Genomic DNA, 27,599 nt, shown 5'->3' with positions numbered 1-27,599 from the left:
TTTAGAAACCTGTACATTAACGCTAATATGCAACCCTCTGTGGGGACACACACACACACACACACACACACTCTCACTCTCGTACATACTTTATCATCATATACAACTTCAGCGGGCCATAAATGAATACCCAACTACAATGAAATGATGTCACTCCCACTGATGGATATTTGAGAGTGGTTGCCCCCTCCCACACACAATTTTGCTGTTGTCAATAAATTACAAAAAAACAGAAGATCTCAATTTTGATGTAATTGTGGTTGAACCTGTTACCAGTCAAGTACTATTAGTATTATTTTATGTTATTTTTTTATTAGAAAAAAATCTATAATGGTTGCATTTTAGTTGTTTACATCCTTTTCTGGCCTTTTCTAACCACATAGCCATTTCAATAAATATTTGCTGGAAACAAATATAATGGGTAGGCATGCAACCATGTGCTCTTTTGTTTTCTTTATTACATTACTTTTCAAGTAAATATAAGAGTATATAAAACTGAGTTACAGGTTCTATGGGTTTCATTACATAAATGGGTATAAAGATATTTTTGAAGGTAGGATTCACAAAGTAATACAGCACCCTTTCACTGGATCCCCAGAAGGACTCTCCTCAGGTCTCAGGACCAGGAATAGTTATGGTACTCCTGCTGGTTGGATTTTCCTCCACATTGTAGTGACCAAACCATGGGAATAGCTATTTTTTTTTTTTATTTTTGCTTTGGCCATTAGGAAACTCAGGCCATTTTTGTAGTAACCTGAGAATTCCTGCTCTTACCCCTATCTTCCCATTAGTCAGCTTTATCCTCACCCATTTTAACTTCGTGTGTGTGTGTGTGGCATTTGAGTGCATGTGTTCTAGTCTTGTATGTAACCCTGTAAGCATTAATAAATGAATCAATCCGTGTCACAGTTGATGCTTTGTAAGCTTTTTTTGGTCCCGAATCACCATATATACCAGTGTTGGAAAGTGTTTAAATACCTTTAGTTGGCTAAAACCTGACAAAAATTGATATGCAGAAGAGCAACTGACTCATAAATTTTCAAACTTAATAACTAAGGGACATGTTATTCAGAGCAATGTTCCTTTCAGTGTAATTTTCTTTCTTGGAGAGACGCTCCAAAATATGCTTTGTGACAAAAAAATGTTCTGTGACCTCTAAGGTCTCTAATTTTCAGGTATAAAATTCTTTGATATAGTCAACCTCAAAAAATTAGTATATAACATGTGAACTTTCCATTTATGTGAATATTCTATAATCTTTTATGTATTATCTATCTATACATATCCATCAATTCATCCATTCACCTATGTACCTCCTCAAGTTATCAATGGCTAACATGTTGTCTTTATTATGAGGTTCATTGTGTTATTTCTTCTCATTTGTCCTAAAATTACCTTTTTTCAGGAGCTCTCTCATTCTGCTTCCAGGATTTTATAAACCCATTTTGCTCCCTTGGTCCCCTCACTCACTCACCCACCCACCCACTGTAGATGCTCACATCTGTCTATTCCTGAGAGCCTGTGTGAGACCAAGAGCCCTAAAAGGTTCTTAGCATTGCCCTCACATAAGGCAGTATCTCCTGAGACTCACTTTAAGAGAAGGTCTCCAGGAGATGTGCTGTATGGACAATTAGCTCTGAATTATTCCTTCCGTTATTTTGAAAGCCCCACAAATCTCTCCACTTATCTTTGAACACTTTCCAACCGTGAAGGATTTATTATGATATGTCCAATTTTGCATGAGTATATTTTACGAAAACCTTTTCTATATCGTGTTGAGCATTTTGTTGAATTTTGGTTCTAGGGAACAGGCTCTCATTGGAGAAGAGTGTACGACAGGTAGGGATTTTCAGTGCAGGGGCGTGGGGAAGAACTCAGCTAGGGAGTCCTTTGAGTCCTCTCCCTCACTTAACTGGGGCAGCTTTGCTAATTTTTAACACACTGATCTGCCCTGTAGGATTCTTTTCTGTTGGGGGCGGGGTGGGAGGAAAGATAGGGTAAAGCCATTAAACCACTTGTCTACAGTGATTTCTCTCTCAGTTTGAAACAAGTGTTTGAGATCAGCTTCCTGTTTTATTCCGGCAAGAGTCCATTTTTCTTTATAAAACTGAAAGATTTTTTTTTTTCTGTGTCCCTGCTTTCCCAAATCATTTACAAATATGTGAAATAACACTAACTTTGGCAACTAAATATAAACATTTCAGTCTACAGTTTGACTCTAGTTTAATTCATTTAAAACATTTACTGAGTACCTCTCTACATAAAGCACTGCTTTATTCACTGTCCCAAGGCAAAACTGTCTTCATGTGCCATGTTGCTTAAACAGGGGCTTAGATATTGGCCACAATTGTCCCTTTAAATTTAGGAGCTTTGAAGAAGACACAAATACAATGAACCACTTCAAGTCTAGATTAAAGGAAATGGCTGGCTTCTAAGGCCAGGCCCTACCATACGGTTCATTTACATTCTTTGCCTTTCTCAGACGGTGCTAAACCAAAGCCAAAGCCCCTTCTTGAAAAACTGGGGGTTTAATTAATGAGGAGATTTGCCTTCTCTGCCTATTCCTGTCAACCTTATTTCAATTCATGGGGTCAATAGTTAGACTCAAAGTCAGCTGACTCCATTCTTCCCCTTTCCTAGAGATCACATGCCCATTGTTAAGACGCTGGATCATTAAAAGTCAGACCCACGAAGCATCAGCGCTGCCTACTGTAGACGCCTCCTCTTCCAGCTCATGGAGCTGGATGAGCTCATCCTAATTACATGGAAAACTGTAGGTCAGTGCATCAAATTAATGCAGCAGCATATTTCAAAGGGGCGTATGACCTCCCCTCCCTATCACAATTTGGTCAGTGAAAATGGTTCTCTCCGCCCCACTGCCAATATTGTCAACAGGCATTCAGCACAGAACAATCGGGAGTATTGAAACATGTAATTAAGTACTGCTTAAAACTACTCTATTCTAATTAATAGAGCCAATTTGCACAATATGTAATCTTTTCAGTTCTTTAGTACAGTCCAGTGGTCTTCAGCAAGCAGCTCTAATCTCCTCAGGCTCAGGAAAGAAAAGCTGTTTTCTAATTCTACCTCCCTTTTAAAGTAGGGGCTAAATGCCAACCAGTACCCTGCACGTTAGCTCCACTGGCGTCAGATCTGCGATTCTGGCAAGTGCTAGCGGCTGTGGGGTTTCCAGCCAAAACTCGACCAGGGACAAATGGAAAGGAATATGCTGACATTGTGCAAGACAGGAACCAGGGGACACAGATGACTTGGTTTTTAGTAAAATGGAGGTAGCAGTTTTGGAACCAAAGATCAGGTTTACAATTCCATCATTTTCCTAAAGCTAGGATGTAGTAAATTTTCATCCAAGGGAATATACCTTTGCATTTGTTTGTTGTCTTATCCAAAATTGCCTTCGTGGAGACGATTTTCCCGTATCTAAAAGATAAAAAGAAAAAAACAGGAGAAGTTAAAATCAAGGAACCCTTAGTAACATCTAAGTCCAGAGAACACACATACTTTTCAAGCATCTGCAAACTTTAAAGTACAAAATGTCCTATACTTAGGGGACAGAAAATGAGAATTCTAAACTCAAAACTAAACTAAAAAAAAAAAAGGGGACTGGGTAGGCCTCCTATTTGAATCTTTGGATTACAGTCTGATGTTGACCTTTGAGGAATCAGGTACTTACCTGACAATCGTGGAACCAAGAAAAGGGGGGGAGGGGAGATGAGCTCCATGAAAAGTTACTTCTAGCAACACTACGTGAATATAAAGCCAAATGCAAGGCTATAAAATTTACCTAACACTTTGATAACTATTTATATAAATCTATAAAAATATATACCTAATATAATATTAACACCTCTTTCAACTCAGTAATACGAGCTACACGTATATATGTGAAATGACATGAACAATCAAGAATATAAAATATGAACCAGGGATTAAGCATACATTCTATGAGGGTCTGTATAAATGTGTTCAAATTCCTTAAGGTACAATAGATGTTGGGGAAGAAGGAAAAAAATCCAGAATATTAAGCTTTAGTGGGCTGCTACTGAAAATGAAGCAGTGGTATAGCTTAAATCCATGTTGTAATCCTCCACCCTTCCATCATGACCACACCACAGGTAAAGCACTGCTGTCCGCATTTGTCTTCAAACTAAGGAAAAAGAAGCCTTTGAAAAATAATGCTTAAAAATTATGGGGACTTTGAGAAATGCACATAACTTTCTTAATGGATCCGCGACCTGCATCCTCATTTATACATGGTCAATTCCCCAACTTTACTTTCCTGTGTATTACTTTCAAAATTTCACGTTTTCTCTAATAATACTTTCTCATGATGGATCTTGAGGACTAAAAAGTCTCAAAAGTTTAGGAAATGAAGCATCTGTGTAGCACTTTAAAGCACTTTTGAATACTGTAGTTCTCTAGTTTATGCACTGAACAAGCTGAAATATATTTATCCAGAAGAAACAAATGGCTTGAACCACTTCTTTTTCCCGGTTAATTTTCACTCTGTGTAATCATGTAATCAAATGATTACTAACCAGGCATGAAAGTAAAGATAATTTAAGGTTCAAATGACAATTACATCCAAGAGGCATAATGCTGCACAAACACCTTCAATTCCCTGTAGAGATTCTGAGTATTTTCAACATTAAAACAGGTCACTATGCTTACCAAAAAAAGGGTAATCATTTTAAAAAAATCTGAAAACCAGAGAAAATAAGTGATTTAAAGACCACCTTTTTAGCAACCATTTCTCTACTAGGTTATTTACATGCTGGATTATTTATCAGCACTTTCTCCTTTGCAAAAGTTTTGGCTGGAAATGCTTTTAGTCTGCATTCCAGTCTCATACCTTTCCAAAAGTACGGAAGAAAGTTAGTATGACCTCAATTTAGGATAAGGGGATTGAGAGTCACAGAGATTAAGAGACTTTGCTTGAGGTCACAGAGTTCAGAGTATTTTGTAAACCAAACAGAAGAAAGGAAATTTAGGAAAGGTCAGGGGCTGGCCTTCTATCCTTCTGGTCTGGCTCACACACTAACGATGGGAGAGAAAGGGAGATGTGGGAAGGAGGAAAAAAGTCTCCTAGTAGTACTGGCATTCAACCCGTGCCATGCTCTCTTTGGGTTTGTGTTCTCTTTGGTCTCTTTGCTACTATGACATTACTCCTCACCTCCACATCTATGTACCCCACACCTCTTCGGCTCTGACCCTGCTCCCCACATCTCATCCTACCTTTCTGGGCACTCTTTCCATGCTTCTTCGCCCATTCAGCCTCCTATTCTCTCTCCTTAACCAAGTACTCTCATCTCAACTCTTCCTTTTCCTAGGAAATCCATCCAATGCCACGGTGTTATTTAAAGCATCTTCTCTGTTGGTGCCTGTTTCTCCTTCCTGAGTCGTTTTTTTTTTTTTTTTTTAAGATGTTATTTATTTGAGAGAGAGTGCACGAACGAGCAGGGGGAGGGAGAGGGGGAAGCAGGCTCCCTGCAGGGCTTGAACCCAGGACCCTGGGATCATAACCTGAACCAAGGGCAGATGCTTAACCGACTGAGCCACCCAGCCACCCAAAACAACTGAGTTGTTTTTTTTTGTTATCCCCCCCAAACTTTAGTTTTTGTCTCTTTCAACTTAAGTATCTTAGTATGTTAAGATACTTAAATATCTCATTCAATGTCACCTCCTGCCCACTGTTTTCTAAATCCCATCCCCAAAGAACCCCAAACACATCTTCACTGTCTTTTTTCATTCAGTAGCACTGTCCCTCTTCTGATCTCCCAGCAGGCTCGAGGTTCTCGAGACACCATTGACTCAGCCATCCTGAGTCCAGGCAGTCAGGAACTCTTCTGAGTTGTCTCTGAGACGTTTCTAATATTCACCCTTTCCCTTCACTATGTCTAGACCCAAGCAAAAAATACATAATAGTTCTTGCCTTGCCTCCAGCTTCTGGTGCTTCCAACCTTGTCTGCTGCTTTAATTTACCTTAAACATCACTTTAAATATGTGTCTCTCATCCCATCATTATCCCATTCTACCCATGTTTGAACTTGAAGAACCTGTTCAAACATTATCTCTTCCATGAAACCATCCCTAATCTCCTCATCCAAATCCATGGTGATTTTATAAGAAACCAAAAAAGGGATTACATTTACTCGGTTCCTACTTATGTTCTAGGCTCTGTGCCAGGGACTCTGTAGGCATGATCTTATTTAATCAACTTTGCAACAATCTTATGAGGTAGGTGCTATTATTCCCATTTTTGCAAATGGGAAAATGAAAGCTCATATACCCTTTAAGCTTAACGTCTCTCCTAAAACCCCAAAGCTTAAACAAATTCTGTTTAAATTCTCACTGCAATTTATTCATGAAATAATCTTGAGAAACAATGTTTCCTTTATACACGGAGGGTATGAAAGGAAAGGAACCAAGTGGGAGACCTCTTCTTATCAAGGTATGGGAGCAGACTTACTTTTCAAGCCAAAGTAAAGCTTTTGTTTGTGTTAAACACAAGAAATAAACATGTGGTTCATGGTTGAAAGAGGGATGGGGGGGTGGGAGAAGAGAGATTTCTGAAATTTAACAGTTTTACTTTCTATTGCGGTTTTCACCATGATGTGTGGGTAAAGCCAGAGAGACCGTGACTTCTCAGAAAGGTACTGTCTACGGAGCTTATTCCATACAGGCCTCCCTGGCCGCCAGTGGCTCAGGAGGCTGCTTGTATGGAGTTACCTGAGGGGTACTGAAGGGTTTAGCTCTCGTCAAATATCTTCTTTCTTGGGCTGTCCACTCAGTGACACCTCCCACAGGGCCAGAGGTTTCTCATTAAGATGACTGAACTGGAAGATGTCACACTTTCAGTCCCTCAGGCCCTGGCTAGGGTAGCTTCTCCGTGGGTGACGCAGTCACCATGTGTGGGAATGGAGTACAGAACAAGTAGTTCTGATCACGTGAGAAGGTATCTAGAACATGGGCACGAGCCGTCTATCAAATGGCGCCTCAAGGAACAGGAAAAGGCACAGCGGGCTTCAGAGCAGGCACCTTTCCCGCTACTAGTTCTCTTTGCAGTAAGATTTAATAATGTGGGGCAAGGGGTGCGGGGGATTACAGATGATTCACATTTAGTCGGATTCTATTGTTGGTCAACAGTGCCTACAAGAGTAACAGACATCTGAGTAAAAATTCATAAAGCAACCAGATATACACCAGCCCTCGTTCCAATATTCAGCTTAGTTTGTTTTAAAAAATCATTAAGTAACAGGTACATGTTTGGGAGAAACAGGCCTCTTCACTGAATAGGCCTCTTGAATTCACACTCTGACAATACCAAAGAGAAGAGAGCAAGCCACAGAATTTTATGGGAAAAAATCTGAATAGGAAGATTCTTTGGGTTTTCACCAGCTTCAAAGTAACAAGGCTGACTGTAGCCCTGGCTACCCAGAATATAATATTCTTTGCTAAAGGCAGATAATCCACTTCAGAGGAAGCAGAAGGATAAAGAGTAATTAAGAGATGTGACTACAGAATCATTAGAATTTCAAAGGGAGAGGATAACAAGTCAAGTCTCCCGCCATTTAAACCTATTGGCCAAAATGAACCTGGCTGATAAAACCTTCTGCTTAGAATCTACCAAAATTTCTTCTGTTTATATCACAGCTTTAGTCCTTTCTCCCCCATTTCCATTTAGATTTCTTTCATCTGCTGAAATATAAAATCAAAGTAAATTTTAATCTGTCCTTAGTAAATAAAATTTAATTTTCTTCTCTGGCCCCTTCACGTAGTCCCTCCTAAACTCTACCTTTTTATTAATTTACCTTAATTACAAAAAGAAATGCACAATTGTAATTAGAAGACACAGAAAAGTTGAAATATTTTTTTTTAAAGATTCTTATTTATTTATTTGAGAGAGAGTGAGAGAAAGAAAGAGTATGAGTAGGGAGGGGCAGAGGCAGAGGGAGAAGCAGGCTCCCGGCAGAGCAGGGAGCCCAACAGGCGGCTCCATCCCAGGACCCTGGGATCATGACCTGAGCCGAGGCAGACGCTTAACCGACTGAGCCACCCAGGCGCCCCAAAGTAAGTTGAAATATTAAAATCACCAGAAGTCCCAGATATGAATGTTAAAACACACTGGTGCCTATCCTTAGATTCTGTCCAATGTGCACGTACACATGGAACACATGTGTGTGCGACCTGTGTACATGTATACACACACACACACACACACACACACACACACACACACACACTCCTGTACTAGGGAACCTGCAGCTTTGGAACATTCCCAGTTACAAGTTACAAGCCCAGGCTCTGGAAAGGGAAGTCCAATCCATCCACCACCAACAGATGGCGACAATGGTTGGTAAGTTATTTTAACATTGGTCATTCTAGTTATAAATTCATTTAAGGCACCATGGGGTAATTTGCAGTGTTGCTGTTAGTTTTGAAAGATTTTATGAACGTTATTAAACCTGAAAAAGCAATGAGTGTGTGGAAAACAAAAATAAGAAAAAGTATATAGTTTTATTATTATAGTAAACAAAAAAAGAGATTTTCCATTTGACAAAGGGTGGGATATTGCTCATGCGTATAGGATGACTGGTTTTGTTTGTTTTAATAGCTGAGCTGCCTGTGAAGGACAACTAGGGACTTATGCATCCTTTGAGAGTCTGTGCCTGGGCAGAGGACAATCACCAGCAAGAAGGAGGGACAGGCAACTGAAATGACTTCTGAGTATATGGCTATCGGTTCAGCATCAACACTGGACAATATGACCAAGAGAGTTAATGCAGGAGAATAAGAAAAGGAACAGCTTATATCTCTACAACTCTTACTTTATGCCAGGCACTACTTTAAGTGACTTAGGTCAATTATTTTTATCTTAACCACCACCTTCGGAGTAGGTAAGGTATTATTCCCACTCTGTAGATATGAAACTGGGGAGCGGAGTTTGGGACCTAGTCAAGTTGCACAGACAGGAAGTGGCAAAAATGGGAGGCAGGAAGTTTGATTTGGACAACCACGCTGACAGCTGCAGAAACTGGTCAACAACCACAGACTGTTCCATAGGTTCAAAGCAATTCCAATCTTGAATCTGCACAGCTCCAAATGAGTGAGGGGATGAGGGCAAACTCCAAACGCAAAGGTTTCCAGGACAGAGGCTGAGAACATTCAGAAGGGAGTTCCCAAACTTTCTGGGTAGAGACAACACGGGTCTATTTGGAATAAGGTGTCCAACAGAGCATATATATATATATATATATATACATATATATATATATATATATATATATTGGTGGGGAGGAGGCACAACTGGCTTTAAAGCTTAAAAGGAGCAACTCAGGTAATGACTGGGTGGGAATGGATTTGGAGACTATAAGCCAAAATGCCTCTTGTTATTTTGGACTTGTTGGGGGAAAAGAAAAAAAATTGTGCACACAAACACACCACACAGAGATGATACAAAGGTGTATGGCCTTTTCCACCTTGCTCTTCTCGCTGCTTTATTTTTTCAGTGGCCTCCCAGGAAAAGAGGATTTTCCCAAAATTTGCTTTAGCTCTCCCAACAATGGGATGAACAGGGGAAGGAAAGTACTGAATTACACTCATTTTGCTAATAAAAAAAGCAGGAATCAATTGTCCACATTATTCTCAGTCCTCACTACCCTGAATACTTCACCTGGGTTGGTCTGCTTTATTTACTTGGTATAGAAAGCGGTCAGCATTTGAAGATGAGACACAAGACATGTGACATTTTAAAATTAGGCAATTAATACCAAACAAATTTTGTCAGACTTTACTTGGTTAGCACTGAAGATTTTAAATGTTTCTGTAAGACTCTTCTAAGATATACAAATATTAAAGGTATAGAAAGTTATTCCGCTTTGCATTTCAGCTGTTTTGGCTTAACTCTCAGCATCCGTTAGCAGTCCGTCCCTCCCACTTGTGCGGTACAGCTGGGGGTGCCCTTGTGAATACGCGATTTCTGATACATGCGACAGAACAGAAAGCTTCATCTAATGCAGCTGAAACCGGAGCCAGGGTTTGAAGGAGGTAAAATGCTTGGCAGGAAAAGCTGCTATAGCCTTAAAGGTTAGGAACAAACCTGGTGCCGAAGGTGAATGGGGCACAGGAAAGACAAGGACAGTCGAGCAAGAGACCAGACCAAGAAATCAATCCACAAATATTTACAGCACGTCTCTGGCATGCCCTTCACCATACAAGGCCTACAAAAAATACACATGATGTCATTCTTGTTATCAAAGGAGGGGGGAGGGAGATAATCTTTGGAGGGATGTAAGGAATTTAATATTAAAAAATAAGAAACTGAGGTCTTATCTGATGAATGCTAAATAAAGGAGGCATAAACACAGGATGAAGGTTAAGTTCACCAGGAAAGACTTCGGGGAAAGCAGAAATTCAGGTGGGCTACAGAGGACAAGAAAAAGAAGAACCTGTCTAATTAGAAACCTGTGTTGGGGAAGTAAAGGAAGCTAAGTTTGAAAAGGTCCGATAAGGCCTTAAGTTCCAGGAAAAGGAGTCAAGGAACGGAATGTGGCTGGAGGTTTTGTAACTGCACAGTAATATGATGAAAGCAAAAGTGTAGTAAGATTAATGAAAATCTTATGGCTAGGATGAGCAGAGAGCGAGGTGCTCCATTTTATTTTACTGTATTTATTCATTTATTTGTTTCGCTCTTGGTACTCAAGCAGTAACAGTCAAGTTCCAGAAATTAAAATGGAGGGGTGAGGACAGCCAGAGGATGGCTGGAAAGGTTCTAAACAACAGAGGGCTTCTTTGAACTAGCCTTAAATGCTTAACCTGACATCTGAGAAAAAGAATCCATGGTGTCAGTGCTATGGAAAGCCAATGGCTTACCTCTGTGAATGCAGAAGATGGAGAAAAGGAGCCACACCAGCTCCCTTTTTTGAACTGTCCTGGAAAGGACAAGGAGTTTCAGCCCCAGTCCCAGACCGAGGGCCTGAGGGTGACAGGTGATTTAGCAGGAGCTCAAACCATCCCCGAGGAGTCTATCCCTCCACTGGACTGGTGCTCTCACAGCATGTGAGCTGATGGAGAATAAATTAGAGAGGCTTTGGGACAAAGTATCACATCTTTCAAGAGAAAAGAGATGCATCTACATATCTGATTTTTCACAATGCTGGAATTTTAAGATAAACACACTCCTTCAGACTACACATAAAATTGGTAATTCACACCCAGATTTTGAGATTTGTATCCTCTTCTGACTAAATTTAGAGCCATGCCTGCTAATCTGCCTTTTCAACATTCCTGGGTGGCATAACTAATCTATTATAATTGCTACAAAAGTACCAATTGATGCTATTTATTGCATATATGGCTTGAACTAAATAACTGAGAATGAATACATTAAAACTACCTCATTAGAAATGGCTAAAATGCATTTTTGCCATATTCAATGAAAACATTATACCTCTCTTCTAAATAAAAAGCACACTACAAAGCATTTGATTTATTACACAGATTTGCTATTATAGCTTAGTATCAAGTCTATTATGATCTGCAATCAAGGTAGGGTAGCTTTACACTATTTTATGGTCTTTTAAGAACACATAGCACACAAAGAGTCATTTACGTTACCTTATGACAATATTTTTGCCACAAGTCACTGTACCACAGCACTTAGGGATGCAGTCACAGATGGCCAGACCCAAATGAGTGCTCCCAAGTAGTAATAAGTCAGAGGAAAATCATACTCGCTGAAAATGGAACCCAGAATTTGGCAAGTAAAATGTAGATTATCTGTCATAAAAAAGAATCCCTAAAAGTCTCCAACTCCAACTAGAGTAATGTCTAACTTTTAAAACAAAGGCACCTTGATTACACCAAGTGGTCTTTATTTCTGAATTGAATTTATGAACTGACAAGGAGAGAGCATTTTAAAGTTTTCTTCCTCTCCCACCAAAACCTGTAATATATTTGCTTTGCTTTGACAACTCACCTTCATGTTTACATAGCGCTTCACTTTACTGTATCATAAGGAAGACAATGTTATACTAGAAAGAAGACAGACTTGCAGCCAGAGAGGCCTATGCTCAAGTGCTCCTTTGGCCAATGACCAGCTTTGCAACTCTGGTGTAGTTGTCTGGCCTCAGTATCTCCCCTCATACCGTGGCATGATAGCATCTACGCTCACAGGACCACCGGTAAGGGGCTGGAACGGTGTTCGACACATAACAGATACACAATAATTAATATCTGTTACCCTTTTTCTCCCAACCCCCTCCAAATAATGGCACTTCTAATTCTTACCATTTGAGAGCACTAAGCGAGACTACCTCCTTACCGTAATTTCGACATGGTCCTAAGGTTGCAAAGTATTGAGAAAATGTAGACCTACCATTTTTATGGTTACTTTTCAGCCTGGTTATTTGCATGATGTAACCACTCAATATATACTGGCTGAATAAGTGAAATATAAACATGTAACAAGAATTTTTTTCCCCTCGAAGTGTTTGGTGTGGGGAATGGAGGAAGGTTGGCAGTAGTAGGGAGAAGGGAAATACTGCATTTTGCCTTGGAAAATGAACATGGCCTTGAATTTTATCCCAATTTAGCTTATAAAAACACCAAGGAGGGAACTGAGGCAATTTAACAGTTTAACATGGAAGTAAAAATTAGTACCAGAAAGAAAACTGTAAAATGTTGGGGGGGGACCCAAAAACCTAATAGAACTTTTGTTCCTAGACTGTTTTTCATGTGTCTCTAAATTTGTTGCTCTTTTAGAAAAAAATAATCAAAACTAGAAATCTTTAAGACATACACACACACACACACACACAATGTACCAAAGAACTATGTCAGAGTCTATAGAAACTGAGTACATTAAACACCAACACTGAAAACCATTAACGACCGCTTCATTCAAAACAAGGACAGTGTGACAGAGAGTAAAAGTAAACATGCTCTCTGAAGCAAAACAGAGTTATCTGAAACTATTAAAACAGAGGGTGCAAATTATCTACAAATTTCTTTTGATTCTGACACAAGCTAAAAAGGCAAGAGTCAAATTAGATATTTCCTAGAATGAACACCAGTGCTGGCTCTGATTCAAAACACGGCACCAGTCTATTGATTTCCAAATGCAATCAGTCCATCCTTTTCTAAAGTAATAAATCCTGACTGCCCCATGACCTTGAAAAGCCAGTCTGAAGAACAGACTGAAAAGGAAAATGATATCTCTTTTACTCATTTTAGCTCTAAGAAATCTGGGGATACAATGTAAAAGTGCATCACTAGTTAAAAAAAAAAAAAATACACTTGGACCGTATAAGTAAGAGAACACTAACAAACCCTGCCAGCACAGTTGATGTTTCTAAACTTAGATATTTCATTCAAGGGTCACTTGTGACCACGGTCACGGCTCTAAGAGTGGATCTGATGGAAAAGGCACAATGGTTTCTCTCACACTGGTTTTCCTACTCGTTTGCCTCTGAACAAGACTGTCCTTAGACTCTGCAGATGAAGATAAGCAATCATTCCAGGGACAGAGCAGTATGGCTCTGAAAGTTTATAACCTTAAAATTTAAGAAAATCAGAGAGGAATCCTCGGTCTGTGAAAGAATGGAACTAAAGAGAACTTCAGTATCAGTTTCACAGAATTACCACATCCCAAATAAAGGTAATATACCTCACTCTCAAGACCGCTGGAATTCACTGCATTTTCCAGAAGATGTTCTTTCTTCATTCTCCTTTGTAAGTAAGGGGGCTGTAAATGAAGACTGGGACTGTTTACATGACTTAGTAAGATTTTTCCAGTCTTGGTTGCTTTGAGAAATCTTGCTCAATGGAGAGGTGCTAATGGAAAGGGAAAATTTTACTCAGATTCTCTAAAAGAACAAAAAACTAGACTCAAGAAATGCTAATGCTGATCTGAAGCAAAATTCCAGAGTGGATTAGTAAGTAGAAGTTTAGAGAGACTTGTGAAAAGAACAAGTACCAGAGTAAAGTCCTTAAGAGTAAGTCATGCACATTCAAGCTTTGTTCTTTCTCTTTTGGGGGGTACTAAGGAAGACAGGGCTACTTGGGAATGGAACAAAGTATGTTTTGATTTGAGCTAAATAAAAACCATTATTTGCTCATGGACTAGATGAGGACATCTGGGAAGAGAAATTCAGTTTGGATGAGTGGGTAACTGGTTAAACAAGTGTCTGAGCTGACGTCTGTTGGTCAGTGATCACAGCATGGAGGGAAGGCTCTACAGTTGTGCCACAAAGCTCTGTTCTTGGCAGCCCTTTTTCAGTAAACAACTGCATACATCAGGTGACTGATGGCACACATATTACACATATACATGTTCCAAAGCTGGAGTTGGGGGGGGGAGCGGGGTGATGGTGAATGTAAGATGTCAAAATTAATACTATGAAATTGTTTCAATAGGCTAGAATGAATTCTTGGCCAAAGCCAACACTGTAATATTTAACAGGGAAAAATAAGTCATATAAAAATTCCAAGGGGGGGGGATAAATCAACTGTATTAATACAGGTAAAGCTTCAGCTTATTCACATGCAAATACCTGGGTTTTTTGATTAGGAACAAGTTCAAGTTCTCTGAATAAAACAGACCTAGGGTACACTAAGAAAAATATATGATCTGATCATAGTAAGAAACTATGCTTTGGGGCCTCTTTGGTTACCATTCCCCAACACATACCATTAAGGGTGAATGGTGTCCCCCAAAAAGATGTCAAAGTCCTAAGCGCCAGTACCTGTGAATGTCATCTTATTTGGAAATAGGGTCTTTGTGGATATAATTAAGTCAAGAGGAGGTCATTATTAGGACAGGCCCCCATCCAATGTGATAGGTGTCTTTATATAAGAGGGAAATTTGGATACAGAGACACAGAGAATGCTGTATGATGACATGAGGGACACAGCTACAAGTCAGGAACACTAAGGATTGGTGGCAAACCACCAGAAGCTGGGAAGAGGCAAGGAGGGGTTCTCCCCTACAGGTTTCAGAGGGAGCATGGCTCTGCTGACACCTTAATTTTGGACTTCTAGCCTCTAAAACTGTGAAACAATAATTTTGTTATTATCAGCCACCCAGGGGGAGAGGGGGCACCTGGGTGGCTCAGTCAGTTGAGCATCCAGCTCTCAGTTTCGGGCTGGGTCATGATCTCAGGGTTGTGGGATTGAGCCCCTGCGGTGGGCTCTGCGCTCAGCGGGGAGTCTGCTTGAGAGTCTCCCTCTCCCTCTCTTTCTGCCCCTCCCCCCTCTCCTGGGCTTATGCTCTCTCTCTCTCTCTCTCAAATAAAGAAATTAAAAAAAAAAAAAGCCACCCGGTTTGTGGTACTCTGGAATAGCAGCCCAAGCCAACTCCTTCAACTCCAGCTTACTTATCCCTGTGCCCACCCTGCTCCAGCGTAAGTTCCTGACCTTTAAGATAGTCCTTCGCTTGGGAAATTCAGTGTCATTCTGCAAGACTCTGCAGCAGCAAGCCTTTCTGACTGCCCTCCCCACCACCACCCCCACGTTGAGAGCTGCGTCAGCCCACTGCTGCCTTGCCCGCACAGCCATGTCCCCATCCGACGTGCACCTCTGGACTGCTTTCCTTTGCCCAGCAGGCCCCAGAACTGTCAACAGTCAAAATTCAGAAGAAAGCAGTAGAGGAATAAATAAATGAGTAACAGAAGCCTGCTTTTGTTGAATGCTTTTTCCACTGAACATATTTGTTGGAAACATCTCGTTTTACCTAGTCTGAGCACTTTCAGGTGAGAGTGAGAACACTGCAGACAAACGCCCAGAAATCACATCCTCCAAGGCCGGAACAGCGGACGGCCTTACAGATGCTTACCTGGAAAAGGAAACTATATATAAAGACGGCCTCTCTAAAAACGGATGTGGAGAGCCTGCCACCACTAGCAGTGTTTAAGCAGAGCTAGGGGACAACCTGGGTCAGGGATGCTGTTGCAAGAAGGATTTCACAAAAATGGACCTAGAAGAGATGGTCAACAGCAGGAAACAGAAAAATAAGTACAGTGAATTTTTGCAAAAGTTTATTCTAAGATTATGTACTTCTCACATTTTTTTGTTTTAAAATGGCCTTTCTTTTTATGAAATAGTCGTGAAAAGTGGCGGTTGTTTCAGTTTGTGTCCTTTTTGACAAAATACAATCTTCACTCTATACTGGATCTCTAACCCCAGTTATTTTTGTTTAGTACACTGGTTCTTAAAACCCCCAAATCTGGGGAACCACTAAAACATGGTAGGTTGGTGAACGGGAGGTTAGTATCCCTGCTTTGAAAAGGGGACCAGTCTGGATGATTAAGATTAATGTCAATAAGGGGCGCCTGGGTGGCTCAGTTGGGTTAAGCGCCTTTGGCTCAGGTCATGATCCTGGGATCTGGGGATCAAGCCCCTGTGTGGGGCTTCTCGCTCAGCGGGGAGACTGCTTCTCCTTCTCCCTCTGCCACTCCCCTCCCCCTGCTCCAACTGACCATGCCTCGAATAAAAATACACCTGAGGAAAATATGAGACAACAGGGAGAAAGGCTGTGGGTAGCTTCCCTCCCTCCAGTTCTCGCCAGGATTCAGCTGAAGTGAGTGCCATTACCAGCAATGATGCCTCCTTGTACGTCCTGAACTATCCTGCTGAATCAGCAGAGCACAACCCTCTGCTCCCCTGACTTCCGGCTTTGTTCAGGGCTTACTTAACCTTGAATGCTTAAACAGTCAAGGTAAAACAGGTCCTGAACGTAACTGTATTTCATATGTTATCTTTTGAAAGGCCCTGCAGAATCTGCAAGGATCCTCAAAAGAGAGCCCAGATCCCAGGGATACTACTAGAAAATCACAGAAGACAGGGTGTCAAAGGAAGTAACCAGAAAGTCTCACTACATAACACAGTTTTATAATATCTAACCACATACATATATGCACACACACAAAGTTCTTTTCAGTTGAATGTAAAGTTCATTCTTCCCAGATGCCATCCCAGGCACTAGTGGGTGGCGAGGGGGGTGGGGGTCGGATAGGTGGGCTTTCGAGCTTGAGTTGAAAGTGAAAAGTAGGGATATGACATGATTACCTCTCCTGTGCTTATCTGAAAAATACATATTACGTATAATCTATATGATGATCCTAATAATACTAATTCCCACTCTCTTGTAAGGAACATGGGATCTCTTTCAGAATCAAGGTAAAATAAAATACAAAGTCGTAAGTAAAAGTTAAGTACCCTTTCTCACTACCTAACTGTTCAGAGCTCCACTTATCAAAATATTTGTTTTTCTTTTTCCTGGGTCAGCCCCCACCAGGCCAGTGCCCATTCTAAACTGTATCTGAGGAAGGTGATAATTGTCCCCTTAAAACCCAGGCCAGCACTAGGCACACTAATTGCCCCATGCCCCTGTTTGTACTACAAACATCCTAACTCCCGAAGAAGTCAGGGAATTGGCTTTAAGCTTAAGCTCACTTCCTAGACCTGACTCCAAGCCCTTCCCAGACCATACACTTCATTTTCAGAAGCAACGGGACAGGGATGATGGGCAAGTGAAGTAGGGGATGGAGGGTGGGAAGGAAATACGCACTCTTCGGCCCAGTAAATGAAAAATTACATTTTCCTTCTAGTGGCTGGGCCTACAACACAAGAGATACACAATTACAAAAGAATTAAAGTTGCAATGGAAATTCAGAAGAACCAGTATCTTTTAAAACCAATAAATCCTTCGTAGATGCGTGAAACCATGCAGCTCTTGCGTGTGAACCCTGAATGGCAAACCTTCAAGAAAACAGAGACACAGAGTGCATTCATTTTAAACAGCTGAGAACTTGAATGATACAGCACCTACTCCAGTACCAGGTGTAATGAGATACCCACATCTGTCAATCCATTCTGGCTATGATGAGAATTCTGAGCATCAGTTCTAGAAATATTTTCATCCTTTTCAATGAGACCTACTTCTCTGAATTACTACTCATAGGGTATTTATCTACAGTACCTGAAGATTTCCATCTCTCTGACATCGAATTACCTAGGAAGATTCCTCAGAAAAGGAGAGTAAGATGTGGCAAGGCCCTTTAGGTCCTCGGCAAGCTACTCCTGAGTAAACAAATGAGCTAATGAATGGGGAATCTATCTGTCTATCAAGTGTATGATGAACAAGTGGGCAGTTAAGAACTAGGGGAGAAGCAGGAACCAGAGTTTGACTTCTATGATACACTTTGTAAAGAATTGTCACATCTGATATGCTATAAGGGCTCTCACACACTTGCCTTGTCCAAGCCTCATGACAACCTGGCAAAGGACATCAGTCCTGTCCCACAGAGGAAAGGCGCTAAGACTGGGGAGGGAGGGGCGTTCTTTCCATTGCACTGCAGCAGAGACTGGAAAAGAAGTTAGGTTATTTGGTAGGTGCTCCATAAAAAGAATGAGTCTGAATCAGGTTCTTCCTGAAGCTCATTGAATAGCCACTTCCAGTGATGATGTGCTTTAAGGAAACTGTTGGCTAAACGGGAAGAGATCGTTACTACAGCCAAGATTGGACCTGTGCCATAAAGAGTGTGTTGGACCACGGAAAAAACGCAATATAACCCTCTTCTTTAGGAAAACGAAATCAAAACACTTAAAGCCAAGAGTCCATCTCTTTAAAAGTCACCATTTTAGGCTAAATTTAAAGTTTTAAGTTTATATTACTAAGGGCGCCTGGGTGGCTCAGTCGGTTAAGCGTCTGCCTTCGGCTCGGGTCATGGTCCCAGGGTCCTGGGATCGAGCCCCATATTGGGCTCCCTGCTCCGCGGGAAGCCTGCTTCTCCCTCCCCCACTCCCCCTGCTTGTGTTCCCTCTCTCACTGTGTCTCTCTCTCTGTCAAATAAATAAATAAAATCTTAAAAAATAAATAAAAATTAAAAAATTTAAAAAAGTTTATACTACTAAAAGTAGACACTGGAGACAATTGGGGGAAAACAAAAAAGCTCTCCTGCATACCTAAGACTTCATCCTGAAATGGGGGAACAAAGTAAAAAAGGGCCAAAGCCCTTTAGCTAATCACACAACAAAAAGCAGAGTGATGAGGATTAAAGTCTATCATAATCCACCATGCAGAAGACAGAACGAGAAAGATGTGTAGAACCTAAGGAGTATGTTTTATAGGTATGTGTTTATTCTCAGCAAAGAGAAATAAACAGTTTCTGGGGAAATGGCATCTGACCTAGCCATCACCTGAAAAGGGGGTGAAAGAATGCAGGGGACATGATTTTGGGGAAAAAATATATTTTTAAGTTGTCTTTTCTTTTTAAATTATCCAATCAATCAATAAGTGAAAACATGCAAAGGCATAAGGGTTTGCAGCACCATCAAGCTCCGTTCAGAATATGGAGGAGCAGGGAGAATGTAGGTGGCGCCAATGCCTAGGAGCATCCAATCCCTCAATGGGCTCTTATTGTTACATCTGCAGAGCAAACCTGAGACACGGACACTTTCAGGACAGCAACCTCCTATGGAACCGTTCAAACTGCTGTGTGTGAAAAATGTTAATGACAACAGTGATGATCAATGTCTTGATATAAGCCAGTTTCTACTCTGGCTAAACGAAGAGAAGGAAAGCGAAAGGGTGTTCAGTGTTTCTTTTCATTTGTTCTCCTCAACTGCAGAGGGCACAGAAGGGATTTTCATAAACTCCTGGCTAATTGGACTTGTAATCCTGATGTAACTGCATCCCATGTAGCCATGCCAATTAAAAACTTCCCACTCAAGAAGGACTCTTCTCCCCAGGATCTTCATTATGTACTTCTAAAACTACACGTAATGTTAACTGTTCTTGGCTTCTTTTCGTTCCTAGGGCACGTGTATGGATTGGTTCCCAGAAGACTCATCCCACAGGTATTCCAAGCATTCTAAATTATTTACTTCTTAGTGTCTTTGTTGCTGGCAAAGAGGACCAGACATTCATTAAAAATATAATTTGGAATGGTCATTGAGTCTGATGTACTTCTGCATAGACTACCAACTAATTCAAACCTCTATCCCAGTGGGTTTAGATAAGCTGTCCATCATTCTTCCCTCTTAGTTTACACCGAGCAGCTCAAGCCAGAGTATAAAATTTAGTTGTTTTTCCTTTTCTAATAGAGATAACACACACACTATCAAATTGGCAAAGACAATGACAACAACAACGTGAAGATCCCCGTTTGCAGAGAAAATGGCCAAAGAGGCACACACCTCTAGAGGGCAGCTGGTAATTTGGAGCGAAAGCTTAAAGCCGTTTCTCCTAAGGAAAAGATTAACATTGTGCATGAAGATTCTGTGGTAGAAATTACATAGCAATATTGTAAGTAATCCAAATATTAAGTAAACTGCAGAATAGCATGGGATGGAAAAAACCATGTTATCAATGATACTGGATAACGCTGTTAATAGCGGGGAGACAGCCCAAGCCCCCGGCAAAAAGGCAACAAGATACTGTATTTTGTGAGATTGAGACTATAAAGAAGTCATATACAAATCTCCCTCCCTTGTTTTCTCTTGAAATATCCAAACTGGCTCTGTCCAACAGGAATAGAATTCAAACCACAAAGTGACCCACACATGTAATTTTAAATTTTGTAGTAACCACATTAAAAAGTAAAGAGAAACATGAAATTAATATTCATATTTTATTTAACCCAATACAGTCAAAATATTATTTCAACACTAATCTATATTAAAAATCAGAATGAGATATCTAACGTTCTTCCGAAGTCTGAAATCCAGGGTGCGTATCTCAATTTTGGACCAGTCACATTTCAAGCACTTGATAGCCGCGTGTGGTTGGTGGTGATTCTGCTGTTTGCACAGATCTAGATGTTTATGGGCTGTTGCCTCTTCTGCAGTTCAACATTTCCCTTGCCATGGGAAATAACAGCCTGACACCGTTTAAATCATGGCTACAGCAGCTAGCAACTACTACTTTAGGTTGCTTATGGTAGTTGCTTATAGTAGGCACAAATTAGGGCAATAATCCAGCGTTTGTACTTTGAAGTGATTTTTCTAGTCTTGGCTGTAAGGAAGATAATAATCATTTACTTTTGGGGGCTAATCTCTGAGAATGTCTGAACAAGGCATACTTGAAAAGTCCTGACAGCATTTTTCTTTTAACTTATTTTGGGGGCACCTGGGTGGTTCCTTTGGTTAAGCCTCTGCCTTCAGCTCAGGTCATGATCACAGGGTTCCTGATCGAGCCCCATGTCAGGCTCCCTGCTCATTGAGGAGTCTGCTTCTCCCTCTCCCTCTGCCCCTCCCCCTGGCTCATTCTCTCTCTCTGTGAAATAAATAAATAAAATCTTAAAAAAATAACTTATTTGGTAAGATCTTATGGTTACTCTCACAGCATAAATTGTGCCTTGTGGCATACAATGGCAGAACATTCTATAATTCTTCCTTCACCATCCCCAACTCTTGGGGCTTTGGATGAGCTTTAATCATATACTTTAAATGGAATGAATAACACATATGAAACAGGACTGTATGTCAGAATGATACCTTTGTTTGAGGAGCCTCATTTAAAAAACTTGGGGGGCAACCACATGTTTAATCACTGTCTAAAAACAAAGAACTGACTAAATCTGAAGCCAATTGGCCTTATAGATCCGAAACCTGTACTTGTCTCAGGTATCATATTTTAACTCTATGCTACCACGTGATGTTAGAGGAATAACCAGGGCAGATATAGCCTCTAAAGCACCTTCCTTGCAAATCACAAAGAAAGCATCCTCTCTTGGAGGAAGAAGTCCCTTAGGCATAGGACTTGGTGACTGAGTGTGAGACAGAGCTCAGCTCCACACCCCCCAAGAACAGGCATTTCTTGTATAGGTGACAATGTCCCCAACTGTACATGAGGTCCTGGGAACCATCTCCTAGCTGACATACAACAGCCGACATGGGTAGCAAGCTCTGAAGACAGCAATGAACTCGATATATAGGTTATAGATTTCCTCCAGGCACATCAGTACCAAGAATGCCATCCTTATTACATATCGCAAAATGGTGATAACCATTCCTTATGGACAGGTGAGGCAGAAGATGCACAGAAATCCAGATTTTCAAAAAGTAAAACTGCTGTTAAACACTGGAAATCAGTTTCCAAAGTTAAGGGAGTTCTTAGTATGGATAAATACATGATGAACTTCATAAAAATGTTTTCCATAAATCTTTATAAGGTACATAATAAATGATTCTGAAAAAGCCCATCTAATGCTATAACTGGGACAACTGGAACTTGCTGATCACACACTCTCTCAGTCTTTCTTTGCTATAATAATGTGTAACAGAATATAGAATATTCAATTTAATTTTACATGTGTGCTAGAAAAAAAACGTTACTGAACATTCTACAGTCCATCTAAATAGGGTTTAAATGAAAATGTGCCATAACTACAAGCCAAACTCCTCGTCTCCCAAGCAGACCCAAAACAGTCCCCCTACACTGGAAAAGCAGGCATCACATCTTGCTGTCTATCTGTCTACTGATCAACCTTTTTCCCCTCGTATGTATTGTAATCTTGTAAAAGACAGGAACCGTGCCTTATTCATTCCTGTATCTACCACAATGCCTATCACATAACATGTGCTCAATAAACGGTGGTTGAATTAATGGGAAAAACATTAAGCTGTGAAAAGGTAAGGTAGTGGCCATAAGGCACAGGCAATAGGATGAGCACAGAGAAGTGGCCAGTAAGCACTCAACAGTGAGAAAAGGGCAGGTGAGGGAAAGCACGGGCAGAGGGACTTCACATATGTCACTCATTCAATCCCCCCACTTTATGGCTGAGAACACTGAGGCCAGAAAGGAAAAGCAACCTGCCCAGTATCAGCCACCTATTACACGTGGAGCCAGGACTGAACTAGGCCTATCTGTGCCAAATCATATGTCTTTCCCCTGTGCCCTCAGCTCCAGGGGAGGAGCCAGGAAAGAATAAGCCAAGACACCAGGCGTGCAGACTCTGGAGAAAAATTCTGTGCTGCGTGATCCAAGTAGCTATCTTTCTCCTCTTTCCTTTCCCTCTCACATATCTCATTCTGTTTACTAAAACAAGTTTATTTCTATTATGAATAACATTACAATCTGAGCATAAATTCTCAACTAATGATCAAGTGACTCTAATAATATTCAACATAAAATTCCAGGAAAACAAATTACTTTGAGCCTTTACATTTTTAAAAAAGATTTTATTTATTTATTTGACAGAGAGAGAGGGCACAAGCAGGGGGAGCAGCAGAGTCCCTGCGGAGAAAGGAGCCTGATACGGGACTCGATCCAAGGACCCTGGGATCATGACCTGATTAAAGGCAGATGCTTAACTGACTGAGCCACCCAGGCGCCCCTACATTGAGCCTTTAAAGTTCATGGTAACAATTGTTTTGTTACCTGTTGTTTTTCCCGTTTCTGATGTAGCTGAAAACAGATGTCAAAGCTATGTTGTATGTTGATGCTCTAAAATTATTTGTGATGACTGACAAGTCCTGGGAATAGCATTCACAAATTAATTTTTTCCACAGTGCTGGGAACTGAAACACAAGGATGTATTTATTATACACTGTGGACTGTCCTAAAATAAGATTCTCAGTAAAGTGTCCAAAATAGTAAAATGACTATATGTATATGAAATAGCCTTTGTCACTACAGTAAACTGTAAAAAGGTATAATTAGTAAAAGACCAGTTCTTAGTTTATGGGTTTTATCTTATTACACAGAAATATCTGTTAAAGGCACTGGTTTTATCCTCAATTTGGTGCTGTTTGGACCATGATTAGTGCTCATCAAGTGTTCACAATATTCAGAATGCACCACGTCCCTGCCCTTCAGAAGCCTGTACTGCTTAGGCTCCTGTGACTCAACCATATACCCTCCCCCACCCCCCCCTTCCCCACGTAAATGTGGTGTTCTGTTGTGTAGACCTTAATGAATCAGTTTAGGTCAACTAAATATATGTATTTTAAATATTAATCAGTAAACTGTGGAGAGAGGTTCTTTAGCAATGAGATTGCTTTGGATTCTTAGTTTCTTCAAACTTGTGTATATGTTTTTCATTTTTTACAAGCATATATTATTTTGGGGAGAAAATATTAAAACATGCCATTTTTACCTTTGCTATAATTTATTAATGGATCAACATTAAAGAATATTAGCCAAAATATTAAAATAGTCATGAGACAATCGGCTGGAAACATCTTTATTTCTGCTGGACCCCACTGATTAAGTTAAAAAAGGGACGTCTTTGGGGTTATGCCCTTAGGGTGGGTGTGAGACTCTGGAACACAGTGGAAGTAAGAATTTCTAAAAACATACTCCCGGGAGGCGGGACACTGGCTTCTGGGTCCCCAAGGAGTAATCTGGTAACAGAAGAAACACAGCAGCTGACCTCAGGGCACTTAGGGGACAAGGAAGAAAGAAAGGTAATGTCAAAGGAAACAACGAGAAATTACAGGGGGCTGGAGAATGTGAAGAACCAACTCTTGGAAAAGATGTAAAGCAGGTGCAAATTCAACAATGAAGAAATGTAGATAACCAGCATTTTCTGATACATGAGTTACAAAAGATGGGGAAACTGTTCACTGCCAACCAGAAAGCAAAACAAAACAAAATACAACAAACTTTAAAGTCAGAGCTACAGAAATCAGTAGTATGTGTCTATCCCTTAAGGAAGAGGTAGAACTTCCAATTTAATCTTTTAGAGACCTGGGATACTCATTGGTATGTCAGTGAATACATAGGATATTTAGATCTTTTTTAAAAAATTGCTATCCCAAAACATGTGTACGTCTTTGGAGGAGGGATCATTACCCTCAAGCTGACTTAAACACCCAACTATTATAGAGTGTGAAATCCCAAATCATGACCCTTAATCCAACTGATTAAGAACATAACATTTTCACAGCCATTCTCATTCTCTTCCTATTATTTCTCCCTGTTTGTGAAATGTTCATTTTTAAAGATTATAAATTTGGCAGATGCTCTTACAAAGTGAGAAAATTAATTTTCTTAGAGTCAAAAAGAGTATGTATTTGAGTGAGTAGATAACAAAGTTTTTAACAAAATTGGGATCATGTCGAACGTATAAGTATTAAATCTTTTTCACTTAATTTATTGAGAATTTTTCGTATGTCATTAAATATTTTTCAAAAACAAGATCTGTAATGATTGTAACATGTTTTAATGGACACATTGAATTCATTACTTCTTAACTTTAGTTTGTTTCCAATTCTTCAATATTATAAATAGCACTGTGATAAACATCCTTCTACTGATTTCTTCAGCCCCACGATTACTGCCTTCTGTCCAGTGCTGAGCCCTGAGAATAGTGCTATGACATGGAAACTCATAATCTAGTACCACTGTCAAGAACAGAAAGTCTCCCTTCTGACACGCACAAAGGGGCAGGGGAATCCCACGTTCACCATGAGGTGGGGAGAGTTAAGAGTCCAGAAAGAAATCAGAACTGAAAAAAACAAACCACAAATCTACTTACATTGCCACAAAGAGAGATGTATTAATTAGATAACACTGGAGAACACTCTCCCTGTTCTTGGGGATACCTACAAATGGCTATCCCTAAATGAAGAGGGGAAAGGACAGCTGAACTAGAGTACCATCTGTTTTAAAATGAATCAGCAAGGGGCACCTGGGTGGCTCAGTCGTTATGCGTCTGCCTTCGGCTCAGGTCATGATCCCAGGGTCCTGGGATCAAGCCCCGCATCGGGCTCCCTGCTCCGCGGGAAGCCTGCTTCTCCCTCTCCCACTCCCCCTGCTTGTGTTCCCTCTCTCGCTGTGTCTCTCTGTCAAATAAATAAATAAAATCTTAAAAAAAAAAAAAGAAAAACATATTCTAGGATTTTTCTCTCTTTATTTTTTAAACTTAAAAAATGTTTAGGGGCGCCTGGGTGGCTCAGTCGGTTAAGTGTCTGCCTTTGGCTCATGATCCCAGGGTCCTGGGATGGAGCCACCTGTTGGGCTCCCTGCTCAGTGGGGAGTCTGCTTCTCCCTCTCCATCTGCCTCTCTCCCCGCTCATGCTCTCTTGCTCTCACTCTCTCTCAATAAATAAGTAAAATCTTTAAAAATAAAATAAAATAAAATGAATAGCAGAGTACATTAAATTATCCAAATAATTTTATCTCACACCTCAATTTCCCTTCCATTCCAAATCTCACAATAAATATCTGAGTGGATAAATGAATGCGTGCAAGATCTAAAGTTTAAATTTTACCTCCGATATAGTTATATCTTTTCAAACATTTACAACTAAATTAAAATACTTAATGTCCCCTAATAATATTGAGAAAACAATAAAAAACTTACTCTCTAAAAGAAAAGTTCAGGAAAGCCGTTAAGAACTTTCTTAAACCATTTCTTCTACCTACCAATGATACAGAAGTTTCATTTCACAGTCTTGTGTTTCATCTCAAAACCTGGTAAAATTGTCTGTGAAACCAAGTGACGGTAACATGTTGTTCAAAGGGCTAATTAAGATGCCCTGAGTTCTGAGCAGCTGTTTTATTACTGTCATTTACAGAAATTTGTCTTAAATAGCTAACCCTTTCTCCTTGAAGAAGAGGACTTCTACTTATGTTTGGCACGGTATCATGCCTTGCTTTTTTCTCGAGAGGCAAAATCATCTTCTGAGAGTGACTGAAAGGTATCAGCTTCCAGTTTTAAGATAAATAAGTCCTGGGAGCACAACGTACAGAGGGCGGACTCTAGTTACTATCGTATATTTGAAAGTTGCTACGAAGGTAGATCTTAAAAATTCTCATCACAAGGAAAAAAACATGAAATACGTGTGGTGTTAGAGGTTAGCTAGACTGACTGTGGTGATCATTTCACAATGTATACATATATCACATCATTATGTTGTACCCCTGAAACGAAGTCAATTATCTCTCAGTTAAAAAACTCATCTGAGAGGTACGTTCCTAGATATGTTTGAACATCTAAATAGACATGGCTAGTGTCCCTTACTGCTACTGAAAGATGCAAAATGGGTAAATACAATGCGAAATGTGTAATGCAAAAGTTAAGAAAACCCAACCAGGGATTATTTTCAAAGCCGTTACAACATTCATTTCTTAATAGTGCCAACTGCCTACTTATTTCAATGTTCACACAGTAAAGTCTCCCCTTAAGGCTTAAGTCAGCATTACGTGAGAAATAGAGCATATTTTTAGGGGTCAGATGCTCCTTGCACCCTGCAGCGTTCATATCAGAGAACTTACGAGGCATTTATCAAGTTAGCAGTAAAGAAGGGAATTTTTTTTTTTTAGGAAAAATTTTACATTGTCATCACCCCACTATAAGCCAAACTAGGGCTATTGAAGTGATATACGAAAAAGTGATTATCTCCTAAGGGACCGAAGAAGCCATCATGGCATGGAACACACCGCCATAGAAACCTACTGCTGAAACCAAATTATGATCATGACTTTGTCATTATAGCGCAGATCAGGAAGAAGGCTACTGCTTGGGTTAAAAATGCTCACTTCAGTCAAATGCTATATCCAAGGAAGGCATGCACAGTTCTCATATGGTTAGGATTCCCCTTTCTGTGCAACCATGATTTCCAGTGAATACTCT

The 27,599-nt window shown here is 40.3% G+C and overlaps 1 protein-coding gene across 7 annotated transcripts in view; it reads right to left on the bottom strand.

Moving 5' to 3' along the window:
• Positions 1-27,599, bottom strand: part of RBMS1 (RNA binding motif single stranded interacting protein 1) — a 206,074-nt gene that overhangs the window by 38,559 nt on the left and 139,916 nt on the right. For all 7 annotated transcript variants that reach the window (XM_088021654.1, XM_088021655.1, XM_088021656.1 and 4 more), the window contains exon 3: positions 3,380-3,438. In XM_088021654.1, coding sequence (XP_087877780.1) covers positions 3,380-3,438 — 59 coding nt within the window. The remainder of the gene's footprint in view (positions 1-3,379; positions 3,439-27,599) is intronic.

Source organism: Eumetopias jubatus, unplaced genomic scaffold, assembly GCF_037043125.1.
Source record: "Eumetopias jubatus isolate StellerSeaLion01/CBP00866 unplaced genomic scaffold, mEumJub1_p1.0 scaffold_3, whole genome shotgun sequence".
NCBI classification, from domain to species: domain Eukaryota; kingdom Metazoa; phylum Chordata; class Mammalia; order Carnivora; family Otariidae; genus Eumetopias; species Eumetopias jubatus.
Note: the sequence above shows the minus strand (reverse complement) of the source record. Positions and strands in the feature narration are given on the sequence as shown.